Here is a 20,563-nt window from a genome sequence, read left to right as displayed (position 1 = left end):
AATAACAACGTTAAGTCGTTTATTAAGTTGTGATGGTATGTTTGCTGAACAGGGAGGAGCAACATTAGCTTTGGATCAAGACTATCATATTTGATCGATTTTGACATTTGCATAGGTTTGCATAGAAAGTAAAAGTCAGACTCGATAAAAATACATATATGATACCAAGGCTAGAGCAACATAATTATGAATTGTTTCGCAGACTGTAACAACAGCATTTGTGTTCAACTAGGATTCAGTCATTCAGTGATGTTCTGTATAGTAGTGTATTAGGTTTGGAACCAGGCTAGTAGAAGTGTATATCTGTCTGTCATTTAATGTCACTATGAATTGAGTACATAAGGACCCCATTTGAAACAAGCCCTTACGCTTTCATGGGCTTTTTAAACCTATTTAGTTGACCTTGTATTTAAACTGTACTTTCATGTGCTTTTTTTTCTACAAACTTCTAAATAACGTATTCAATCAATCAATCAATCAAAGTCTACATCTTCGGGGTGGACGTGGAACTCAGGAGGGAGATGATGGCCGGAGAGAAGAGATGTGTGTTTGTGGTCCTCCTGTGTGACTGTGTGTTGTGGCTGTCACTGTGGGGCGGCCTGGTGCTCTGTGACTGCTCCACTTCAGGAGGACCGCTGGCTCTGTGGGCCTATGCGGCTGTGAGATGGACAATCCTTCGCTCGTTGACCTGGATGTTGACTGACGATGGGAAGCCCCCCCAGTGTGCACTCTACAGGTGGGCTGTGGTGGAAAAAGTACTCACATGTTTTACTTTAGGTAAAAGTATGTAGAAATACTCTGTTACAAGTAAAAGTCCGGAATTCAAAATGTACTTAAAGTACCAAAATGAGAAATTGGTAATTGTGCAGAATGTCCCATTTCACAAGTTTTCATATGTATTCATTGTATAAAAAATCTTTTGAAAATAGAAGATCTACAAGCTCACAATGCATCGCATCGCGACACATTGTGAGCTTGTAGATCGGCTATTTTCAAATGGACGAAATGTATACAGGGTTGAAGTGGTTAATGTATGTTTTGTAATAATGATCAAAATCTACAAAGTAACTAGTAACTAAAGTTTCCAAATAATTGTAGTGGAGTAAAAAGTGCAATATTTGCCTCTGAGAGGTTGTGGAGTAGAAGTAAAAGTATTGAAATGTGGACATACTCCAGTAAAGTAGTAGTACCTAAAAATTGTACTTAAGTACAGTGCTTGAGCAAATGTACTTAGTTACTTTACACCACTGCAGGTGGGTTGCTCTACTCTGCCTGTTGCCGCCCGTGTTTGAAAGTGGACGGACACTCGTGGTGGATCATCAGACCCCAGCAGTGCCCTTTGGACTTATCCCAGAACCCAGTACGGTGATCTTGTCCACGATATCGTCTCTGGTCGCCTGTGGGGTTTGGGAACTGGACTTCCTCCGCGGTGGTGGTGGAGGGGCGAAAGGAGATATTAAGAAAGTGGATGCCAGGAAGGTGCTGACCAGAGTGGTGACGTTTTTCAGACTAGACGTCACTCATCTGACGGCAGCGTTTTCTTTCCTCATCGGCGCGGTCGTCTGTGAGTATATGCATCATGATAACCTACTGTACAGTAGTGCAAAATCAAATCAGGTAGGGATGCACCGAATATTCGGCAACCGAATATATTCGTCCGAATATGGCCAAAAAAAGCATATTCGGTATTCGGCCGAATAGATTTTAACGCCGGATACCGAATGTATATATATATTTTATAACTGATCTCAATATGGACTCATAGTGATTATAAGTTTTGCCATACTCATGTAGCTCTACAACTCATGTAGCTCTACAACATTGCTGTCATGGCACAAAAAAATAATATATATATATATTTTAAATAATTATATTCGGCTATTCAGTATTTGGTTATTTGGCCAACTGTTTCCTATATTCAGTATTTGGTTTCGGCCAAGAATTTCCCATTCGGTGCATCCCTAAAATCAGGTCATACTGTAGGACAATTATCCATTTCCCGTTATGTAAAGGAGACAACTTAATGCGTTATGGCAGTCAAACAATCTGTTAACCTCTGATTATCTGTTTGCAGGTGATACATTCATCCCATATTACCAGGGGAGAGTTATTGATATGCTGAGAGACCAACACCTTCATACAAGCTTCATACAGGCAATCGTTCATCTGGCCCTTTTCTCAATTGGAAGGTGACAAAACAATAGTGTTAAATATTTCTCTCTCTCTCTCTCTCTCTCTCTCTCTCTCTCTCTCCCCCCCCTCGCTCTCTCTGCTTTTGTGATAGCTACTGTCTTTGCAGCCTTTTAGGTTGCACAAAAGGTCTACTAAGATTTTCCCACATGTAGGATTGATCTACATGTGGGGATCTTTAAAAAAAAAAAAGGTGAATGGAAGGGTATCTCACTTTGCATTCTTCCCTATATCCCAGTATGCTGTGCTCTGGGCTGAGAGGAAGCATGTTCATGTTGACCCTGTCCAGGCTGAACAGGCGAATGAAACAGCTCCTGTTCCATAGTTTACTGCAACAGGAGATACATTTCTTTGAGGACAACAAGCCCGGTGAGACACACACAAACACATATAGCATTTCATTCTGATATCATACTTCAGGAAGGTTATTTATTTATATTTTTTGTTGTGGTCATTTTTACTGTCGCTTTCAGGTTTATCTTATAAAACCACATGGTCACACTTAGGTGGACACACCGCACTTTTATTTTACCTATGGGGCGGAATCTGCCAATGCTTTGTCAATGCAAATGCGTGGATTCATGGTCTTGCGCATCTTTCCGCGTGTCACACACATCTTGAATTTATGCGCTCTATGCGCCTGCTGGTACATGCCATACAATACTGGCTGCAAAAGAAATTGCGAGTTTAACAGCGGGCAACCATAGTTTGGTGTGACTGTGCCCTTATAGTGCTTTTCCGGTAGTGTTGGATTTAGCCTCTATATGAGTTTCCCACCAGGAAGTCGGGGAAATCAGTATTCTGGATGCAATATGAATTACCCAAGCTGTAACAACTCGCAGCTCACAACTCTGACAATCACATTAACTTTCAGAGACAGGCACACGGATATCAACACACCTGACTTTCAAAAACAAAATGTTGGTACACTAGAAATTCCTCAAAATATATTGTTTTTATGATGTTAAATCATCATTTTATACGTTTCCTGTTTTCTTCTCTGGTGTAGGAATCAGTAACAGCCCCTCAGATATTGAATAGAGCCGAGCAGCCACACATAGGCAGATAATCAATTGCCCCCTCTTTGTGGGAACTGGGAAGATGTGACTTGCTGTTCCATTGTACTGTTGCTGTCTGGTCTTTGTGTGTGTGTGTGTGTGTGTGTGTGTGATTGTGAAATCACATCCCCCCCAAACACCTGCAGGAGGCCTGTCATCCCGCCTCAGTTCTGACGTGGACAGGATGGGCCGTGCCGTAGCGCTCAATGCCAACACGCTTGTCCGTGGCCTGGTGAAAACCAGCCTCATGTTGGTACTGATGCTGCGCCTGTCCTGGGAGCTCACAGTGCTCACCTGTATAGAGATGCCTCTCTTGGCCCTTATACAGAAAAAATACACCACCTACAGCCAGGTATGTACCATAAAATATTTCCATGGAAGCGATGGGCCTCGTTTATCAAACGTGTGCCTAACAAATTTGATTGTAAATCACTCTTAAATGCATTTATGCAAACATTGTGTGATCAGCGTTTTCATTTAGATCCATTTGTTTGTGAGATCCAACGAGATTTCACTCTAAATTGTACTGTATGCATAAATTGCAAAAACATGTCTGTAAAGAGTTTAGTAGCATCATACTAAATATGATGTTACACACTATTTAGTACAATGTTAGAACAGAGTGTAATGTTATTTATGGTTGCCTAGAGTAGACCTCGTAGTGCAGAATTATATAATATGGCAGGGAGAGGAAACACCACACAACTAATGGCTAATTTGAATCCATGATGTATGATGCAGTTTCTATATTGTTGATGGACTTAAGTCTCCATGTGTTCTTCATTAAAACAGGAGGTCAAGGAAAAGGTGCAAGAAAGCCAGGCTCAGAACGCAGAGTTGGCTAAACAAACTATTGAGGGAATCAGAATTGTCCGCAGCTTCAAGGGAGAGGAAGTTGAAATGAAGAGGTATAATGATGCACTGGAGCAGATGTACCATATCAAGAGACAAAAAGGCATCTACAGCGCAGTCCACCTTCTGATTCGGAGGGTAAGATTACATCTATGTGACTTGTTTGTCACTAAGATGAATCATGGTGCAACCAAACAAAGACAGCTTTAACTACCAAACTAACTAGACCACTGCACCTTTCTTTTTTTATGATGATTTGTCGCTTAGTTTTGCCATTGTTTATATCGCATCTGCATCTTCAACCTGTAGAATATTGACACTTTGGTTCCCAGTCCAGGGCAAGAAAAAACTAGTATGTTTTGATTCCAGTTTCAAACCAACTTTTAGGGTTCTGAACCCATTCATTTTCAGTGGAAACACTCTGAATTGGTTCAAAATTAGGCGGGAAAAAAGAACGGAAGTGGTTTAACTCTGGTGAAAAAGGGGAAATGGAAATGAATGATAATAATTACATGTACAGCCTCACTGGCATTACAGCGAGGCAGTTACGTTTATTTACCCCTTAACTTAACCTATTAATGTCAAAGAAGTTATTATCACATTTTCATGGATAACATTTTAGTCTGTTGACAGCTGTTGCCATTTGTTATTTGGTGCTTAACTGAACTGAGTTCAGGAGGTTTTTCCCTTTCACTTTGCATTTCAAAGCAATACACTAGGGCTATCAATCTTCCTCTATAATCCATAATTTTTTTCCTGCTCACATTTTGCCTATTATTATAATCATTTATGTACCTTAATAAGGCTTATACCAATGTACTGTACCACAGACTGTAGCATGTGGTTGTTATGTACATTCTGTCCACTAGAGGGCATTCCAACCAAAACTATTGTTTTGTTGTTTGCTTAGCCTTAGGCACTAAATTAATCAAGTTAGTTTGGATGGATCCGTTGCCCATTGTGTTTTAATGAGCACAAGTTAGGTATCTGCACTCCAACTCAATATAAACTAATATGAAGTAACTTCTATATGGAACATGTACAATATTTAAAACAGGCTATCAATGTTCAAGCCACGTTTTCTGAATCTAGTGATTCAGATTTATTTGATATTATCCCAGCCATGGAGAGTTGATATTATCCCAGCCATGGAGAAAACACTTTCAGCTCTAACCAAGCTGCCTGAGATGCTCAAATAGTGCCTTGCCAGCTGGGCAAGGTGGGGATACTTTGATTGCTGTAGGTGGGTATAGTGGGGTCTCACTCTCGTCCATCAGCATTTCTTGCTGTAGACAGTAGTCCGTGGACCACTGGTGGTCCATGAAGGTATTGCATGTGGTCCCTGACCATGCATTTAGTGCATGTAGGAAAGATTCTTTTCTTCCACGGAACAGTGCACTAAATGACCTGGTGACCTATGATGACGTGTCCATGTTGTCAGTTACTGGGAAGTCGGAGGTCAAGAAATTTCACAGAAAATTTAGTTAGAATCCCAACAGGAAGTGTACCGGATTGCCTGATTGTGTCATCATTATTAGGAAATGTGTCTAGACTCTGCACCATTATTAGGAAATGTGTCTAGACTCTGCACATGTAGGCACAGTAGGCACAGTAGCTATAAAGTTATCTACTGCAAGCCAGTTAGCCAAGCCAGCTAGAATTAGGTGAAAAGGGGATCACAATGATGGCAAAATGGCATACATTTTATTCTAATTAGTTAGTGCTGAAGATGGGTGGAAGTTTGCAGTATGAACACTATTCACAGCGTATATTGGTCCAATTTCAAATAGTACAAACCTTTAGGGCATTCATGACATCATCAGAAACCACGTGGTACCACAAAACAAACAGTGAGAAACATTACCAATGACACTGGTCAAACACACTGTATGTCTGGTGTGGATCATGGTGTGGCTCTTATCTCTGTGTGTGCCTTCTAGCTGGTGAGCCTTGGCATAAAGGTGCTGATGCTGTTCATTGGACGTAAACTGCTGAAGTCTGATCAACTCAGCATTGGCAGCCTGCTGACCTTTTTCCTCTATCAGAAACCTATGACAGCCAATATGAGGGTGAGTTCTGTTGTCTGTGCATAATATGGATACTCACAGAAGAGAGTGCACTGTATAAAAAGCAATCTTCAGCAAGGCATGCCTTACCAAAACTATTAAGATCGAGGGGGATCGAATGTCATAGTCAGAGGTAGCACATCCTGCAATGAATGCAGTATTCACAGATGTTTTACATTGCACAATGATTTATTGATGACACACAGACAAAACGTCTTGTTATTATAAAGGTCTAAATATTGTTTGTCTGGTCTTCCAGGAGATTCTATATGGCATTGGAGAAACAGTGAGCACAGTAGGTGTCATAAACAAGGTGTTAAACTATCTGGACAGAAAACCACAGTGTAAGGAGGCAGGAGAGCTGGCTCCTGAGAAGCTGGAGGGACGAGTTACTTTTCAGAACGTCAGCTTCGCCTACCCTTCAACGCCCGATAAACCAGCACTCAAGGTTAGAGTCTGTTCACTCTATCTGCCCCAGTAGAAACAGCTTTTAGGTTCTATCATTTTATTGGAGTTGGGCATCAGGGTGCCCAAATCTTTTTGTCATGAATCACCAAAATATTAAGTAATTGATGACATCCAAACACAATGACAAAACATTGATTATTTAGAAATGTAATTAGTAGGCATTCACTTTTGTATGCCTTATGCAGTATCATAGTATTTGTGAGCATCACTTGTACTAAGCAACTCACCTAGAATGTAACATATCAAGTTAACTGCGTTAAGAATCTCATAACTCCCTATAATGCTTTGGTCATTCAAAAAGAAATATTCTTCAAGCCCAAATTCTGCTGCTATGGCTAGCCCTGCATTAACCTGTTCTCTACCAGTCAGTGTCTATGGAGCTGTGTCCAGGGAAGATCACAGCTCTTGTCGGTCCCTCTGGTGGTGGGAAGACGTCCTGTGTCAGCCTGCTGAACAGACTGTATGACCCTCAGGAGGGGGAGATCCTGTTGGATGGACAGCCCCTTCACCACTACAAGCACAAATACCTACATCAAAAGGTATAGTTGTATGGCTGTATGGAAAGGGGATGATCACCAATGCCTCAACATAGTAAAAAAAATAAAGAGCACCTGTGACCATACCTCCCTTAACAGTGTCAACATAATTCTGTAGTAAATAAATAAGAGTGCTTGTGATGAAGCGCTGCTTCTGCTGCTGTTTTCCAACGATCTCTTTCACCTCTCCGATGGCAGGTGGCCCTGGTATCCCAGAACCCTGAGCTGTTCTCTGGCTCAGTGAGCTACAACATAATGTACGGCTTGAAGGACTGTACCCAGGAGAAGGTGAAAGAGGCTGCGAGGAGGGCAAAAGCAGAGGCCTTCATCTCTGAGGAATACAACGCAGGTAAAAACAGAGTTGCCCATCACCATGTGCGAAAGCTTCCAGTGCTCACATAACCCACACCAGCTTAGCCTTGGAGATTATTTCACTTCTGAGTTCCAAGAAAAGGATTAATTCCTGGCTGCACACACACAACATAATCTCTTTTGATTAATTTAGGTTGACGTGTCAGTAAAAAAAAAAAAACTTTTTCAATACATCAATAAGAAATAAAGAACAATCACATCATTATTTGCACAATATGTAGACTATACCCTAAATGTACAGTACTACACATATATTTGGCTGTACCACAATAAGGCAGAGATGTGCTGTATGCACTTCTGTCTGGCAATTGTGAGTGTTAATATGTGAACATTCAAATGACAAATAACAATATATGAACATGAACTGTGTCTGTGATATATCATTTTTATCACAAACTAAGATGGTACAAATGTGATTGATGGACATGGGGAAGTGTGTAGTTCGTCTCTGTGGCCTCTAGTTTGAGAGGTGGTAAACTGATGCACTTAGCCGATAAACACCCAGTTGTCTTCCCAAGTATTGGCAGCCGAATCCATTGCTGGATATAATGTTCCTGATGTGGCTGTGTGTCAGCAATATTCTGCAAGTTAATGCCCATGACAGCCATAATCGGCAAACACATATTTCACCCCTCTTCCCCTTTATTTAAAGAACCATGTTTTCTGGACATATCACAGATCAAAGATAAATGGCAACGTAAAATGTGACAAAAGACAGAATTCTGTGGTGTGTTGTTGCCCCTTTTCATTGGGCACCAGCTGTACCGGTTCCTCTGCTGGGTGTCAAACTTGCAAACCTATCAGTGGTGAACCCATCACTGCCAATGAACATTAACGTTAATGCCCTCTAACTAGAGGCTTGTGTGACTGGAGGGTTGTCTGGAGTGCACAGGTTACTAGTTGAGGACCACAGCACAGGGGGAGAGCTGTTATAGGCTTATGAGGATTTGGTGATTGATGACTGCTGATTTTTAGAATAAGAAACTATTTATAGTCCTGTACGGGGCATACATACAAGGAATGTTTGGAAGGGTGACAACTGAACATAGAACAGTTGACACTTTAACACAGGTCTACAAGGTACTGGAAATGTGACATATTGCATAATTCCTTCAAACAGTAACCTAAAGTAGACAGCAGATATAAGATTAACAGCTTAATGGTTCACTTCAGATGGAATAAACAGAATTCATGTTTTATGATGATGGCAAAGTGACATTTCTGTACCAAATGTTTGCTGGGTGTAAGGAATGTCAACTGTAAGACAAAGACCTTGGGAATCACCAATCTGTCAATGGCCAAACATCCCATGTGTTTGTTTGTAGATGTAGGGGAACGTGGTGGCAGTCTGGCTGCTGGACAGAGGCAGTGTATAGCCATTGCCAGAGCTCTGGTCCGACAACCTCAGGTCATCATCCTGGACGAGGCTACTAGCAACCTGGACGTTGACATACAGAATGCCGTATGTAGAAAAGTTTCAGAGTGTACTTTAGAGAAAGAATATGAGAGAAAATATATTGTGTTATATTTGTGAAAATGTGTTTTAGCACCAAAACATATTTTGGGAATCTCATTTCTTATTTTAAAAAATGCCTGTGGAGCACTTTTTTTTATTTTATTGTATTGTTTTATTATGGGCTATGACACTAAAAAGGGCTATGACACTAAATTTAGGTTGGAACAACAAAAGTGCAGATCTTTCCAATTACTTCAGACTGGCTGAAAGTACACTTGAAATGTTAATAATTATCCCATGTCTTATGACATAAGACATGGGCTTCTTTTGTAAACCAGTATCTTTCAATATTGGTTTACAGAATTGACAAAAGACTTATGTCGATACTGTAAACCAGTATTTAGAACCACTCTTGTGTTTTAGGTGACACAGGAGATTATGGCTTGTGGCCAAACAGTACTGGTGGTTGCCCATCAGCTGAAGACTGTGGAGCAGGCACATCACATCATCTTCATGGAGAATGGAAGAATTGTGGAGCAGGGCACGCATCAAGAGCTAATGGCCAACAAAGGACGCTACCATCGTTTGAAAGAGGAACTATTCACTTAAAGACATACTGTGTAACATTCATTTTAGTAGTCTGTTTTAGCAACATCCCTTGTCATTACTGCGTTGGTCTATACCAGGCGGCAAGCATGCCCTCTTGAAAATGAGGCTCATGAGGAAGTGCCAAATTCCCTGCCGTTCTCATCAATGGCCTAGCAGGTGTCGCTATTTCCCCTTCTGCTGGCTGAAGAAGGAGTACCACTCCATTGATTACAATGGAGATTTGATCGGACTTTACACGTGATTTCATTACCTTAGTAATCATTGTCATAAATACTTTTTGCTTTCAGTCGCTAGTTTAAAGGAATACAAGAACGCTCGCCCCAAAACACCCTTGCCCTGGGTCAAATACGGCGACCTCGGAACAATCTGACCCACGTATTTCTGGCCACTTAATTCAACTGAGATACTTGTGTTCATAACAGTTCAAAACATAGGACTGTGTTACTGCACCCGCCAGCCTACAACAATATAGATCCTGTGGAAAACAAATCAACTAGTTATGTTATAGAATGTGAGATGGATGTAACTTTGATATGGATTGTGGGCTTTGAAATTAGACTTTTTTTTTGCATTGTGTGTTGTTGTTTTTCAAATTAAAATAACCCGCCAGCCTACAACAATATAGATCCTGTGGAAAACAAATCAACTAGTTATGTTATAGAATGTGAGATGGATGTAACTTTGATATGGATTGTGGGCTTTGAAATTAGACTTTTTTTTTGCATTGTGTGTTGTTGTTTTTCAAATTAAAATAATTTGTTTTAACCTAATCTATCATGATTAGTCAGATTCATTGGCTGTACAGATCATATGACTTTGTCTTTGTAGAGAATACCTGGTTGACTGGTAACTGGAGTGGTTATCATAGTGTTTTGTCCAGGCAATGGGATCTAGACATTACCTTTATTTAACTTAACCCCAGAATGCAACAATAATAATACAAAACTAGAAAAAGTGCTCCTCGGAGCACAAGTCTCCGCCAGGTCAGGTAGGTTATTATGGCCTCCTGGTGGCGCTATAATAGGCCAATGTGAAAAGGGTGCCATTTATTCCTAGGCCGTGCACGGCAATCGGACACTGCATGCATGATTTGAGGCATTTTGTTCTAAAAATGTGTTTTGCTAAATTTGACCTGCTGGTGGCGCTATAACAGGCCAATGTTAAAAGGGTGGCATTTGTTCCTCAACGTAGTGCAAATGTGCATTCAAAGTTTCACCGTAATCGGACGCTGCGTTCATGATTTGCTGCATTTTGTTCAAAACCGGCCACTCCTGCAAACATTACATGTCAATGTTAGCCAATCAGGATATGAAAAATCAATCAATCAAACAGATCCGTCTTGATCACATGACTATAGAGATCATGTGTACCGATTTGCGTGAAATTTGGATCAAATCTGAAGGCTTAATATCAAAAAATGTGTTTTACATAAGTCTGCCTCCTGGTGGTGCTATAAAAGGCAAATGTGAAAAATGCAGGGCAAAGGTTTTTCCTTGGCCTCTAGAGAGTGTGCATACAAAGTTTTACACTGGTCGGTGCAGTTATAGGTAAAAATACGAATTGGCCTGTTACAGCGCCACCATGAGGCTGATTTGAACATTTTCAAACGGCATTTCTTCCCCGGCCTAATGGGAATGTGTGTGCAACATTTCACGGAAATTGCATGCTGTGTTCATGATTTGAGGCATTTTGTTCGAAACGGAGTACTCCTGCAAACTTTGAGAGACAATTTTTGCCAATCAGGATGGAATATGAAAAATCTGAAATGAGTCGTTTCTTTTAATGACTATAGAGATACTGTGTACCGATTTGGGGGATTTTTGGCCAAAATCTGTAGGAGTACTGTTCAAAAATTTGTTTTGCACAAATCTGCCTTCTGGTGGCGCTATAAAAGGCCCATGTGAAAAAATTGGAGCAGAGGTTCTGCTCTGGCATCCAGGGAGTGTGTGTGCACAGTTTCGCTGCGATCAAGCCAACGGTGCCAGAGATTAGCTGTCCACAAAATGACAGAATGACACACGGACGGACACACACACACACACACACACACACACACGGACGGACGGACAGGGGGTAAAACATACTCTCTCGCCATGCCTTTCGGCCTGGCGGAGACAATAAATAAAAGAAGTTAGGCTATTTTGACTATATAAATATTGTCATTATTTTGAGAACGTTTCCCACTATTTATAGATACTAAGACATTAGTTTGATTGTCAAGCGTTTGATTACATTGACTTACAGGATCTAATAGACCCCTTAACAGACGACTTCACACTGGCTCCAAATGAAACCCATTCAGTCAGGTCCCTAGCTAGCCATGGTTCACATGACGCTTGACAGTCATGTTTCAGGGCTAGTCCCTAGCCAACACACAAGAGCAACAGGTTGAGAATTGATTGCATGAAACAAATGTCTCAAATGTTGGTAAACAAATAATTTGTCTATAGTAAGTTAAATAAATTGTATTGGACACAGTTCAAGTTCATTTGGGGTTTTACCTTCGGTTCGCCTGAGGATTTGAGTTCAGCGCCATCTACAGGAAACGGCTCTGTACTGAAACGTGAGGCCAAGGCATTTTAAGAACACTTGAAAGCCCCGACCCCTCCCCTCCCTCGCGGTTTCAGCTTCTTCTGCTCCAAACTAAAAGCCACAATAATTTGCACGACGGTTGGAATTCATTCCCGTGTAACCCCAGACGCTCGCGGTTTGCAGAGGCCACTCAAGCTCACATTAAAACAATGATTCCGAGAATTGCATTTTGCTCGCAATCTCTGCGAACAAGTAATATGTTTTCCAGGAGAGTGAAAGCTCTGCTGAACCGGCCGTTGAAACATCCAGGTTTACTTGCAAGTTGGTGAGTTGCTGCATGCTCGATTATTGTCGTTTTGCTGTATCATATATATCAGTTGTCCACTGTTTCATGATTATTTAAATAATATAGTAGTGGTGGTGTGTAGGAATTCGCGGGGAACCGCATATAGCTCCTAAAATGAGGCATAAAGTCCACTGCTTTTTAAAGCACAGTGTGGACTTTACTTATGTAACTAAGTACATTTACTCAAGTCCTGTAGTTGAGTAAAATGTTGAGGTATTTTTTACTTTTACTTCTACTCCACTACATCTCAGAGGCAACTATGGTACTTTTAGTCCAGTCCACTACAATTATTTGAAAACTTAAGTTACTATACTTCGTAAGATTCAGATTATTATTACTAAACATAATTATTATTATTAATAATTATTATTACTAAACATAAATGACCCACTTCAGCCCTATACATTTCGGCTATTTGAAAATAGCTGATCTAGAAGCTCACAATGCGTGGCGATGCGAAGCATTGTGAGCTTGTAGATCTGCTATTTTCAAAAGATTTTCATTAATGTTATACATTTGAAATGGGACATAATGCATTATGAGTACTTTCTACTTAAAGGTAGGGTAAGTGCTTAAAGGTAGGTAAATTTGCTTTGGTTAAAATAAGTGTTAAATAGCTCTATATTCTGATAGTACTCATTGCTATAGTGTGTTTGTTCAGTATTAGGAGTCTCCTTGTCTCTCCACCTCTTTATTAAACAGAAAATGCATTTTCGCTTCAGTTTCAGTTTCATTTCTAATTGTATCCAACCAGGACAGAGAACTCAATCAGGATATAGATTAAACAAGTGAAATTGGAATTGATGACACTAAGAAATGAGCAGACACATTTTGAACTGGAACACTATACAAATTAAGCTTAAAAATGGGTACTTTCTCCTGATTGGCTGAGATTTTGACACCTACCGAAAAATGTATTTTCTGTTTATTAACGAGCTGGAGAGACAGGGAGACATCTGTTACTGAAAAAACACTCTAGCAATGATTACTATCAGAATATAGTATTTTAACATTTTAACAAAATACTTTTTGTTTTAACCAAAAAATATCACTTACCCTACCTTTTAAGTAAATTTTGATACCATACCTTTGTACTTTTACTCAACTCCGGACTTTTACTTGTATAGTATTTCTATATATTGCAGTATGATACTTTTACTTACTCACATTTTTTACTTAAGTAGCCTATAACATTTGAGCACTTTTTCCACTAGCACTTTTTCCACCACTGTCTCACCTTTGTTTACAAGCAAATAAACCTTAACCTACTCTGATGGTGCCATAGATACTGTATTCCAATCCATTGTATAACAAAACCAGGACGTATTCAATCATAAAATGCAAGACGCCACATGACAACTTCACAGTGACATTTGACTTCTTATGTTTGACCTGGATATTAGATAATATGTTTGACCGTCCTAGATAATATTCTTTGAATTTTTTTTTTAATACTAAAACCAAAATAAATAAAGGGATATTTATTTACTCGTCGTGATCCATAAAAATTGGTCCGCGACCCAAACATGGGTCCCGACCCACTGTTTGGGAAACGGTGCTGTAGGCTGTCTGTGACAGCAGGCATTGTTTGGAGAACGTCCATGGCTGCCTGCAACATTATAGCCTATCATTCCTAATCGAGGTGGCTTGCGCTGTTTGATCAAAAGCGGTGGTGTCAAATAAAAATAAGTAAAAAAGAAATATGCAATATGGAAATTCTGTTACAAGTAAAAGTCTGGAATTCTAAATTTACCGGAGTAAAAGTACAAAAGTATTGGTATCAAAATGTACTACTTAAAGTACCAAAAGTAGAAAGTACTTATTATGGAGACTGTCCCATTTCAAGTTTTCAAAAGTATAACAATCTTTTGAAAATAGCAGATCTACAAGCTCACAATGCGTGGCATTATGAGCTTGTATGTGTATACAGTATAGGGCTGAAGTGGTTAATGTATGTTTTGTAATAATAACCAAAATCTACAAAGTAACTAAAGTTTTCAAATACTTGTAGTGGAGTGAAAAAAAGTACAATGTTTACCTCTGTGATGTACTATAATGGCACCCAGGACTTGTTTTGGGGTTCAGTGCTTTGCTCAAGGGCATCTCAGCAGTGCCCTCTCCTGCTGCCAGTCCACATTCCATCTGTGCTTGACTTGAACCACCAACCCTTCGGTTCCAAAGCAAAGTCCATACAGACTGAGCTACTGCTGTCCGATTAGTATTCTAATTGTAAGGGAAAAGGGGCAAAAGTAACTTCATTAGCTTGGCTGTTTTACACTATGTTCAGGAGTTTATGGGTTTATGGAAACACTCTTTTCTTAAAGTAGTGCATAAATGCACGTCACTGTAAAACTAATACCAACATAATTGCTGCCAGGTTTTACTTGATCTCATTGCCAATGACTTCTCTGCCATCTCCCTGGTTCCTTTCAGTGCCATTCATGTGGACAGTCCACCCATCGTACCAACTCTGACCACCAGCTACGCACATGGCACCTCCTCCAAGTCTTTGCTTCACAGCACAATAGCAGAGGCGCTGCAGCGCACCGTTGAGCGCCTTCCTGACAGAGAAGCCATGGCTTTTCCGCAGGATGGAGTCAGAAAGACCTTCTCACAGTTTCAGCAGGACGTGAGTGGCAGTGGCACACTTACCCTTTTTGAACGATAAAAAGACAGTTTGCACAGTGTTGTTCCCTTAAGTGGAATTTATTAGTACCTCCAATCGTAGCTGTGCCGTTTCCGAGCCCAAGCTCAGTCTGAAGAAGAGCATGGGCTCGAAACATCACTGCTATTAGATGTACTAATAAATTGCACTTAAGGGAGCTAAAGTGTGCAAAGTAAACTGTCTATTTATATTTTATGATTGTCTTCCTTTGGTCCAGCACTTGGCTTAAATGGTTTGTGGATGTGCGTGACTAGTATGAACACTTCCTGTTTTTGCCTTAGATTAAATATTACAGGTACCGTAGGGAATGACATTCCCAACTGATAACGATTTTGTAATATTATATATACATTTTATCTCCATGTATTCACGTAAGACGTACTGTATCACAGTAATGTGAAAGGTCACAGAACATACTTCTAGAGTGTTCCCCCCCTGTCTCTGGGTAGCCAGAACACACACACACATTATGTGCAGGCCCAGCAGGAGACACGTGTATGTTGATGGTAAGGGGACAAGAAGTCACGTAAACAAGAAGGAATGTAGCCTGTCTTGGATGAAGGGGGAAAGGAACCCCAATCTATATGTAATTAAAGATCTCACCCCAGCACTGTCTGTTCAGTGCCTGGACATTGTATGTTCGGCATCATCTTATAAAAGGAACATGAAGAACAACCGAGACACAAAAGCGAATCAGGAAACAACTCAAAAGTTTTGCGAGCTCCCATTACCTCAGTTTCGTTGCCATGAAATCTATTTCCTTTATTTATTCAAAGAAGCCCATTGAGAGCAAGCTGGAAATGAATATAGTGTTACATGAAACAGGTGCAGTCACTATGTAGTGTCCTCAAGAAGCATCCTAAATGTCTCGACCAATCGCACCGGTTTCAGAGAGTCCTGAAGTTTGTTCCATTTGTGTGGAGCATAATAAATGAAAGCAGTCTTTCCTTGTTCCTGCTCTTACGTGGACTGAACAAATGTGATCCAACTGGTTCCAATTAACATATTAATGATCTAAATTTCATTACTGATAGATGATGTTGCTGCTTTAGAAATGTAAACCATTGCTAAGACATTTGCATTGCCAATATCCCTTTTTCTTTGCAATATTAGTAGTTTATTAATCATGAATTTAGCCCCACCACCTTCTCCATGTGTAATGATTTCCCCATGTTTTAAACAACTGTGTCCAGCCAGGCCATGAGGCAGCATTCCAATCCTGCACCCCCCTCCCACCTAAGCAACAGCCCCTGACTTCACATGTTACAGTTAGTTTATTTAGCAAATTATGTTTCAGTATATTGTTTACTGCCCAATTACATTGTCATTTGAAAAAAAAGATATAATAAAATTCACTCAATAATTCAATAATTTTAATACATTTAATAAGTCAACTTCTTAAAATGAAGACATTGTCACTTCTTCCCTGGGGATTATTAATACTAGAACTTCGGCCGCGCTGCGCGCGGCCTCAGCTCTATCGCCCGCGCCCACATAGCACCTGCGCCCACACAGCGATCTGTGCGCCCGCCCTGCACCCCTCCTCCTCCCCCAATGTGCAGTATTGAGAGCCCTGACGTCACAACATTTGGAGTGATGGCCACTGCACTCTGGTTGATTGGAATACACATAGGGCCCAGGTACAGCTGAGATGAGAGAGGAGATGTGTATGTTAGACACAATATGACTCTGAGCAGGCATCACAGTGTTTAAATTGCATCTGGTGAAGAAGAGACTTTATTTTCCTATGTAGGTAGTATTGTGTAAATACTGTATGTACTGTACTGTACCTGTCCTGTACTGTTCCTGTACTGTACTGTACGTACTGTACTGTACGTACTGTACGTACGTACTGTACGTACTGTACCTGCACTGTACTGTACTGTACGTACTGTACTGTACGTACTGTACTGTACCTGCACTGTACTGTACTGTACCTGCACTATACTGTACGGTACCCGTACCGTACCTGTACTGTACCTGTACTGTACTGTACCTGTACTGCACTGTACCTGTCCTGTACCTCTACTGTACTGTACTGTACGGTCTGTACTGTCCTGTACCTCTACCTGTACCTGTACTGTACTGTACGGTCTGTACTGTACGGTCTGTACTGTACTGGGGGGAGGGGGGGAGCTGCATAGACCAAGGCAGCGCTTGTTTCTGTGTGCTCTGCAGGGGAACGAAGGTGCTGAGGTTTTGTGGCAGATGATGATGATTGGCTGTTAAAAGAACCCTCAGGAAGTAAATTGCAGCTGGCGAAGTGATATGCATAAGTATTGGGGCATAATGCGTTTGTTATTGATTCTACATCCTGCAAGTACAGTAACGGTATGGGAAGCAGCTGGTTTACAGGCAGAGGCCCCATACACTCGTGTACACTCCATGAGTGTGGCCGCCAATTATGGTAGCAGGATAATGGACGGAGACAGTGGAGGTGGACAATGATGATTCTATTGTATTTTTCTTTTCTGGCGCATACGGGAAACTAGGTTAAAAGTCTTGTGTGTCATGTGGGGATATGATAACCCCAGCACAACCTGTGACGGCAAACAATTTAAAGTGCATCAGATAAAACCCTCACGAGATACAGTGATCCCCGAGGGAAAATGACTTCTCTGTAGTTCACCCATCCTATCTAGAGCTATGCGCTGCAGTGCACACGACACAGTGTCTTGCTCAAGGACACGTCTGACAACAGATACCTGTCGTCAGAACTGAGGTGGACAAGATGAGCCACCTCATGGAATGATTTGCAAAACTCAACCTTGAGCATATTATCTCCTTTCTGGACTTTAAAAGGCAGATAAACAATATGATCTCTATGACTGACCTGCTCTTGTTTTTAAACCCCTACTTATGTACAGCACCATATACAGTACACACGGCATTACTTGTGCTGTGAATTAAAAATGTATCATTTTAGTTTGTGTACCTGTTGTGTATTTATTGTTTTATACTTCTTTTGTCCTGTTTTGGCTAGGTCTCATTTAATCACTCTGAGTGGTTAGATTAAGGTCCATTTTCTTTATCGGGGCAGAAACACTGTCCTTTAAGCTGCAATCCATACGTTTTATGTTCTATCCAAGATTCAAACCCGGCTCTCTTGCATGGGAGGAGATATTGCACAGGGTCCACACGAGATATTGTGCTTGAGGCAGTATTACTTGTCAACCAGTAGATGTCCTATCTGACACCAGGATCAAAATTTCTCGATTGAAGAGTAAGGTATAAGGTATATTTACAGAGAAAGTAGGGGAGGGGGTGGAGGTCAGGGGATACTCTACCATTCACAGATGGGTTCAAATAATGTTTTATTTATTATTGCAGCTTTGTTGTGTGTGTTTGATGTTTTGGTAACTCATATGTAATCTATGAATGACTTTAGAGACTAACTTCATACAGTTGTTGAAAGAGTGCCATTATACATCGGAAGACATTGTTGAGGTGTACATTCTTTGAACTTGTGCGTTTACAGATTCCAAAAGCAACCATTAAAAGTGATTAGTACATTGTGAGCACATTGTATTTTTACCGTATGTTTATATTACAGCTAAGCGTGTACATTTGTAACACTGAGGATTTCCATGCTAGGTGGACCAGGCTGCTGCAGGACTGTTGGGGATTGGGCTGAAGAGAGGGGACAGATTAGGCATGTGGGGACCCAATAAATATGAATGGATCCTGTTCCAGTTTGCCACAGCCAAAGCCGGCATTATTCTGGTAAGTGCAGTTATTAATAATCTAGTATACTGTAACCTTGATTCACATTTTAAATTGCTGGTGTCTTGACTACATTGGTTTACCACCAAATAGGTTTCCGTGAATCCAGCTTACCAGTTGCAGGAGGTGGAGTTTGCCTTGCGAAAGGTGAGTTGGTTTAGTGCTGACCATTACGTAATTGTGTTTAGCCACTTTCAACCTGGTGTTCTTATTATGGTAATGTCATTATACTGTAGATGAAAATGGTCAGAAATAAAGAAACTCAAAACAACGCATTGTGAGCTTATAAATCGGCTATTTATGCTATGGCTTAAGTTTGTTTTGTGACATACAATGAGTTTATTTATTTATAAAGAGCTATTGCTTTGTTGTACCGATATTATGGACTTTGTTCCTTTCTGTGCAGGTGGGATGTAACGCAATAGTGTGCCCAACACAATTTAAGACCCAAAAGTACTGTGACATGCTGCGACATATATGCCCAGAGATTGAGACTGCAAGCCCAGGAGCAATCAAGAGTGCTAGGTACAGTATAGCCCCAAGTGGTTCTTTTTAGTTCACCATGATTATATTCTGGGCCTCACTTACCAACATTATGTATGTTAAAACACTTTGAAAGCGGTGTCTGGTGGCATAGCCATTTACTGTACTGAGTGACTAATCATGCTTGTTATGTTATATTGTAGTCGTGAGACCTGAGTTTGACTCCCGAAATAAAGCATAAAATGCCAAAAGGAACAAATTGAAATTACCAAAAGTTATTTTAACATTTGTATTATTCCAAGTTGATACAATTATCATACATAGGCTACAGTACATACCGGTTTCCAGTGCACACACAGTGGCAATTAAATTACTCATCTGGCATAAAGAAGAGACTATTTTACAGAGTGAGAGAACAAGTCTTGACAGCATATGACCTTGCTTAAGTACCTTACTTGCACTGAACATGTTTGGACTGTTTCCATTAGGCTGCCAGAGCTTCGAACTGTGATTGTCACTGATAGCAGACAGCCAGGAATGTACCACTTGGAGGATGTAATGCAGGCAGCAAGCAGCGAGTATGTGCAGCAGCTTCACCATCTGCAGAAGAAGCTGTCCTTTGATGACCCCATAAACATTCAGTTTACTTCGGTAATTTGGGCCAGATTCACAACTCAGATTGAACAACAATGCAAATAGGAATGTTTACTTTTCAGTTCCATAACCATCACCCACAGAACAAAAGTTAAAATGTAATGGAAAATTCCCAGACAATTGAGGCATTCGACAGACGCTCTCATCCAGAGTGACTCTCACCTTGTGAGTTGCTCTCGATAAGAGTGTCTGATAAATGACCTGTGGTACAAGTTTTGTCACATATCTGATCTCCTCATAGCTGTTGAAACATTAAGAATCTGTGTACAATTGTTAGAAGCCTTGTCACACAGATAGGATTTTTTAATTTTTTACTTTTTTACACACTAATTACCCACTTGATGTATTCTGACATTTTGTACACATACTGTACTACCGAATCGTTCTGTGCTGAAAACCTTTTTACGACAACTAAAATAATTATTTATGATATTTTAATGTTTATTAGTAAATACATTTATTCAACAAGTCCCAGATACTAAGTAAGTATACCCATTGCACTTGTTCACATTCATTATGCTTACTCCTGCCTTGTTGAATGTGAGCATGCTGC

General features: G+C 40.5%; 2 protein-coding genes across 2 annotated transcripts in view; both read left to right on the top strand.

Moving 5' to 3' along the window:
• The first annotated feature begins 471 nt into the window (after positions 1–471).
• On the top strand, positions 472–10,371 carry tap2t (transporter associated with antigen processing, subunit type t, teleost specific). Its single transcript, XM_080455327.1, has 12 exons — positions 472–736; positions 1,254–1,564; positions 2,075–2,189; positions 2,429–2,559; positions 3,395–3,600; positions 4,041–4,238; positions 6,041–6,169; positions 6,426–6,614; positions 7,000–7,173; positions 7,369–7,519; positions 8,868–9,004; positions 9,422–10,371. The coding sequence occupies exons 1-12, from the start codon at positions 522–524 to the stop codon at positions 9,605–9,607; spliced, it is 2,142 nt and encodes a 713-aa protein (XP_080311453.1). The 5' UTR covers positions 472–521; the 3' UTR covers positions 9,608–10,371.
• A 1,888-nt stretch (positions 10,372–12,259) lies between these two features.
• Positions 12,260–20,563, top strand: part of acsf2 (acyl-CoA synthetase family member 2) — a 29,149-nt gene continuing 20,845 nt past the window's right edge. Inside the window, exons 1-6 of the mRNA XM_080455310.1 lie at positions 12,260–12,464; positions 14,919–15,114; positions 18,745–18,873; positions 18,967–19,020; positions 19,280–19,398; positions 19,845–20,007. Of these exons, the coding sequence (XP_080311436.1) occupies positions 12,349–12,464; positions 14,919–15,114; positions 18,745–18,873; positions 18,967–19,020; positions 19,280–19,398; positions 19,845–20,007 (777 nt within the window). The 5' untranslated portion in view covers positions 12,260–12,348. The remainder of the gene's footprint in view (positions 12,465–14,918; positions 15,115–18,744; positions 18,874–18,966; positions 19,021–19,279; positions 19,399–19,844; positions 20,008–20,563) is intronic.

Source organism: Gymnoscopelus braueri (assembly GCF_963280865.1).
Source record: "Gymnoscopelus braueri genome assembly, chromosome: 17".
Taxonomy (NCBI): domain Eukaryota; kingdom Metazoa; phylum Chordata; class Actinopteri; order Myctophiformes; family Myctophidae; genus Gymnoscopelus; species Gymnoscopelus braueri.
The sequence above is the reverse complement of the archived record's forward strand: the minus strand, read 5'-3'. Positions and strand labels throughout refer to the sequence as shown.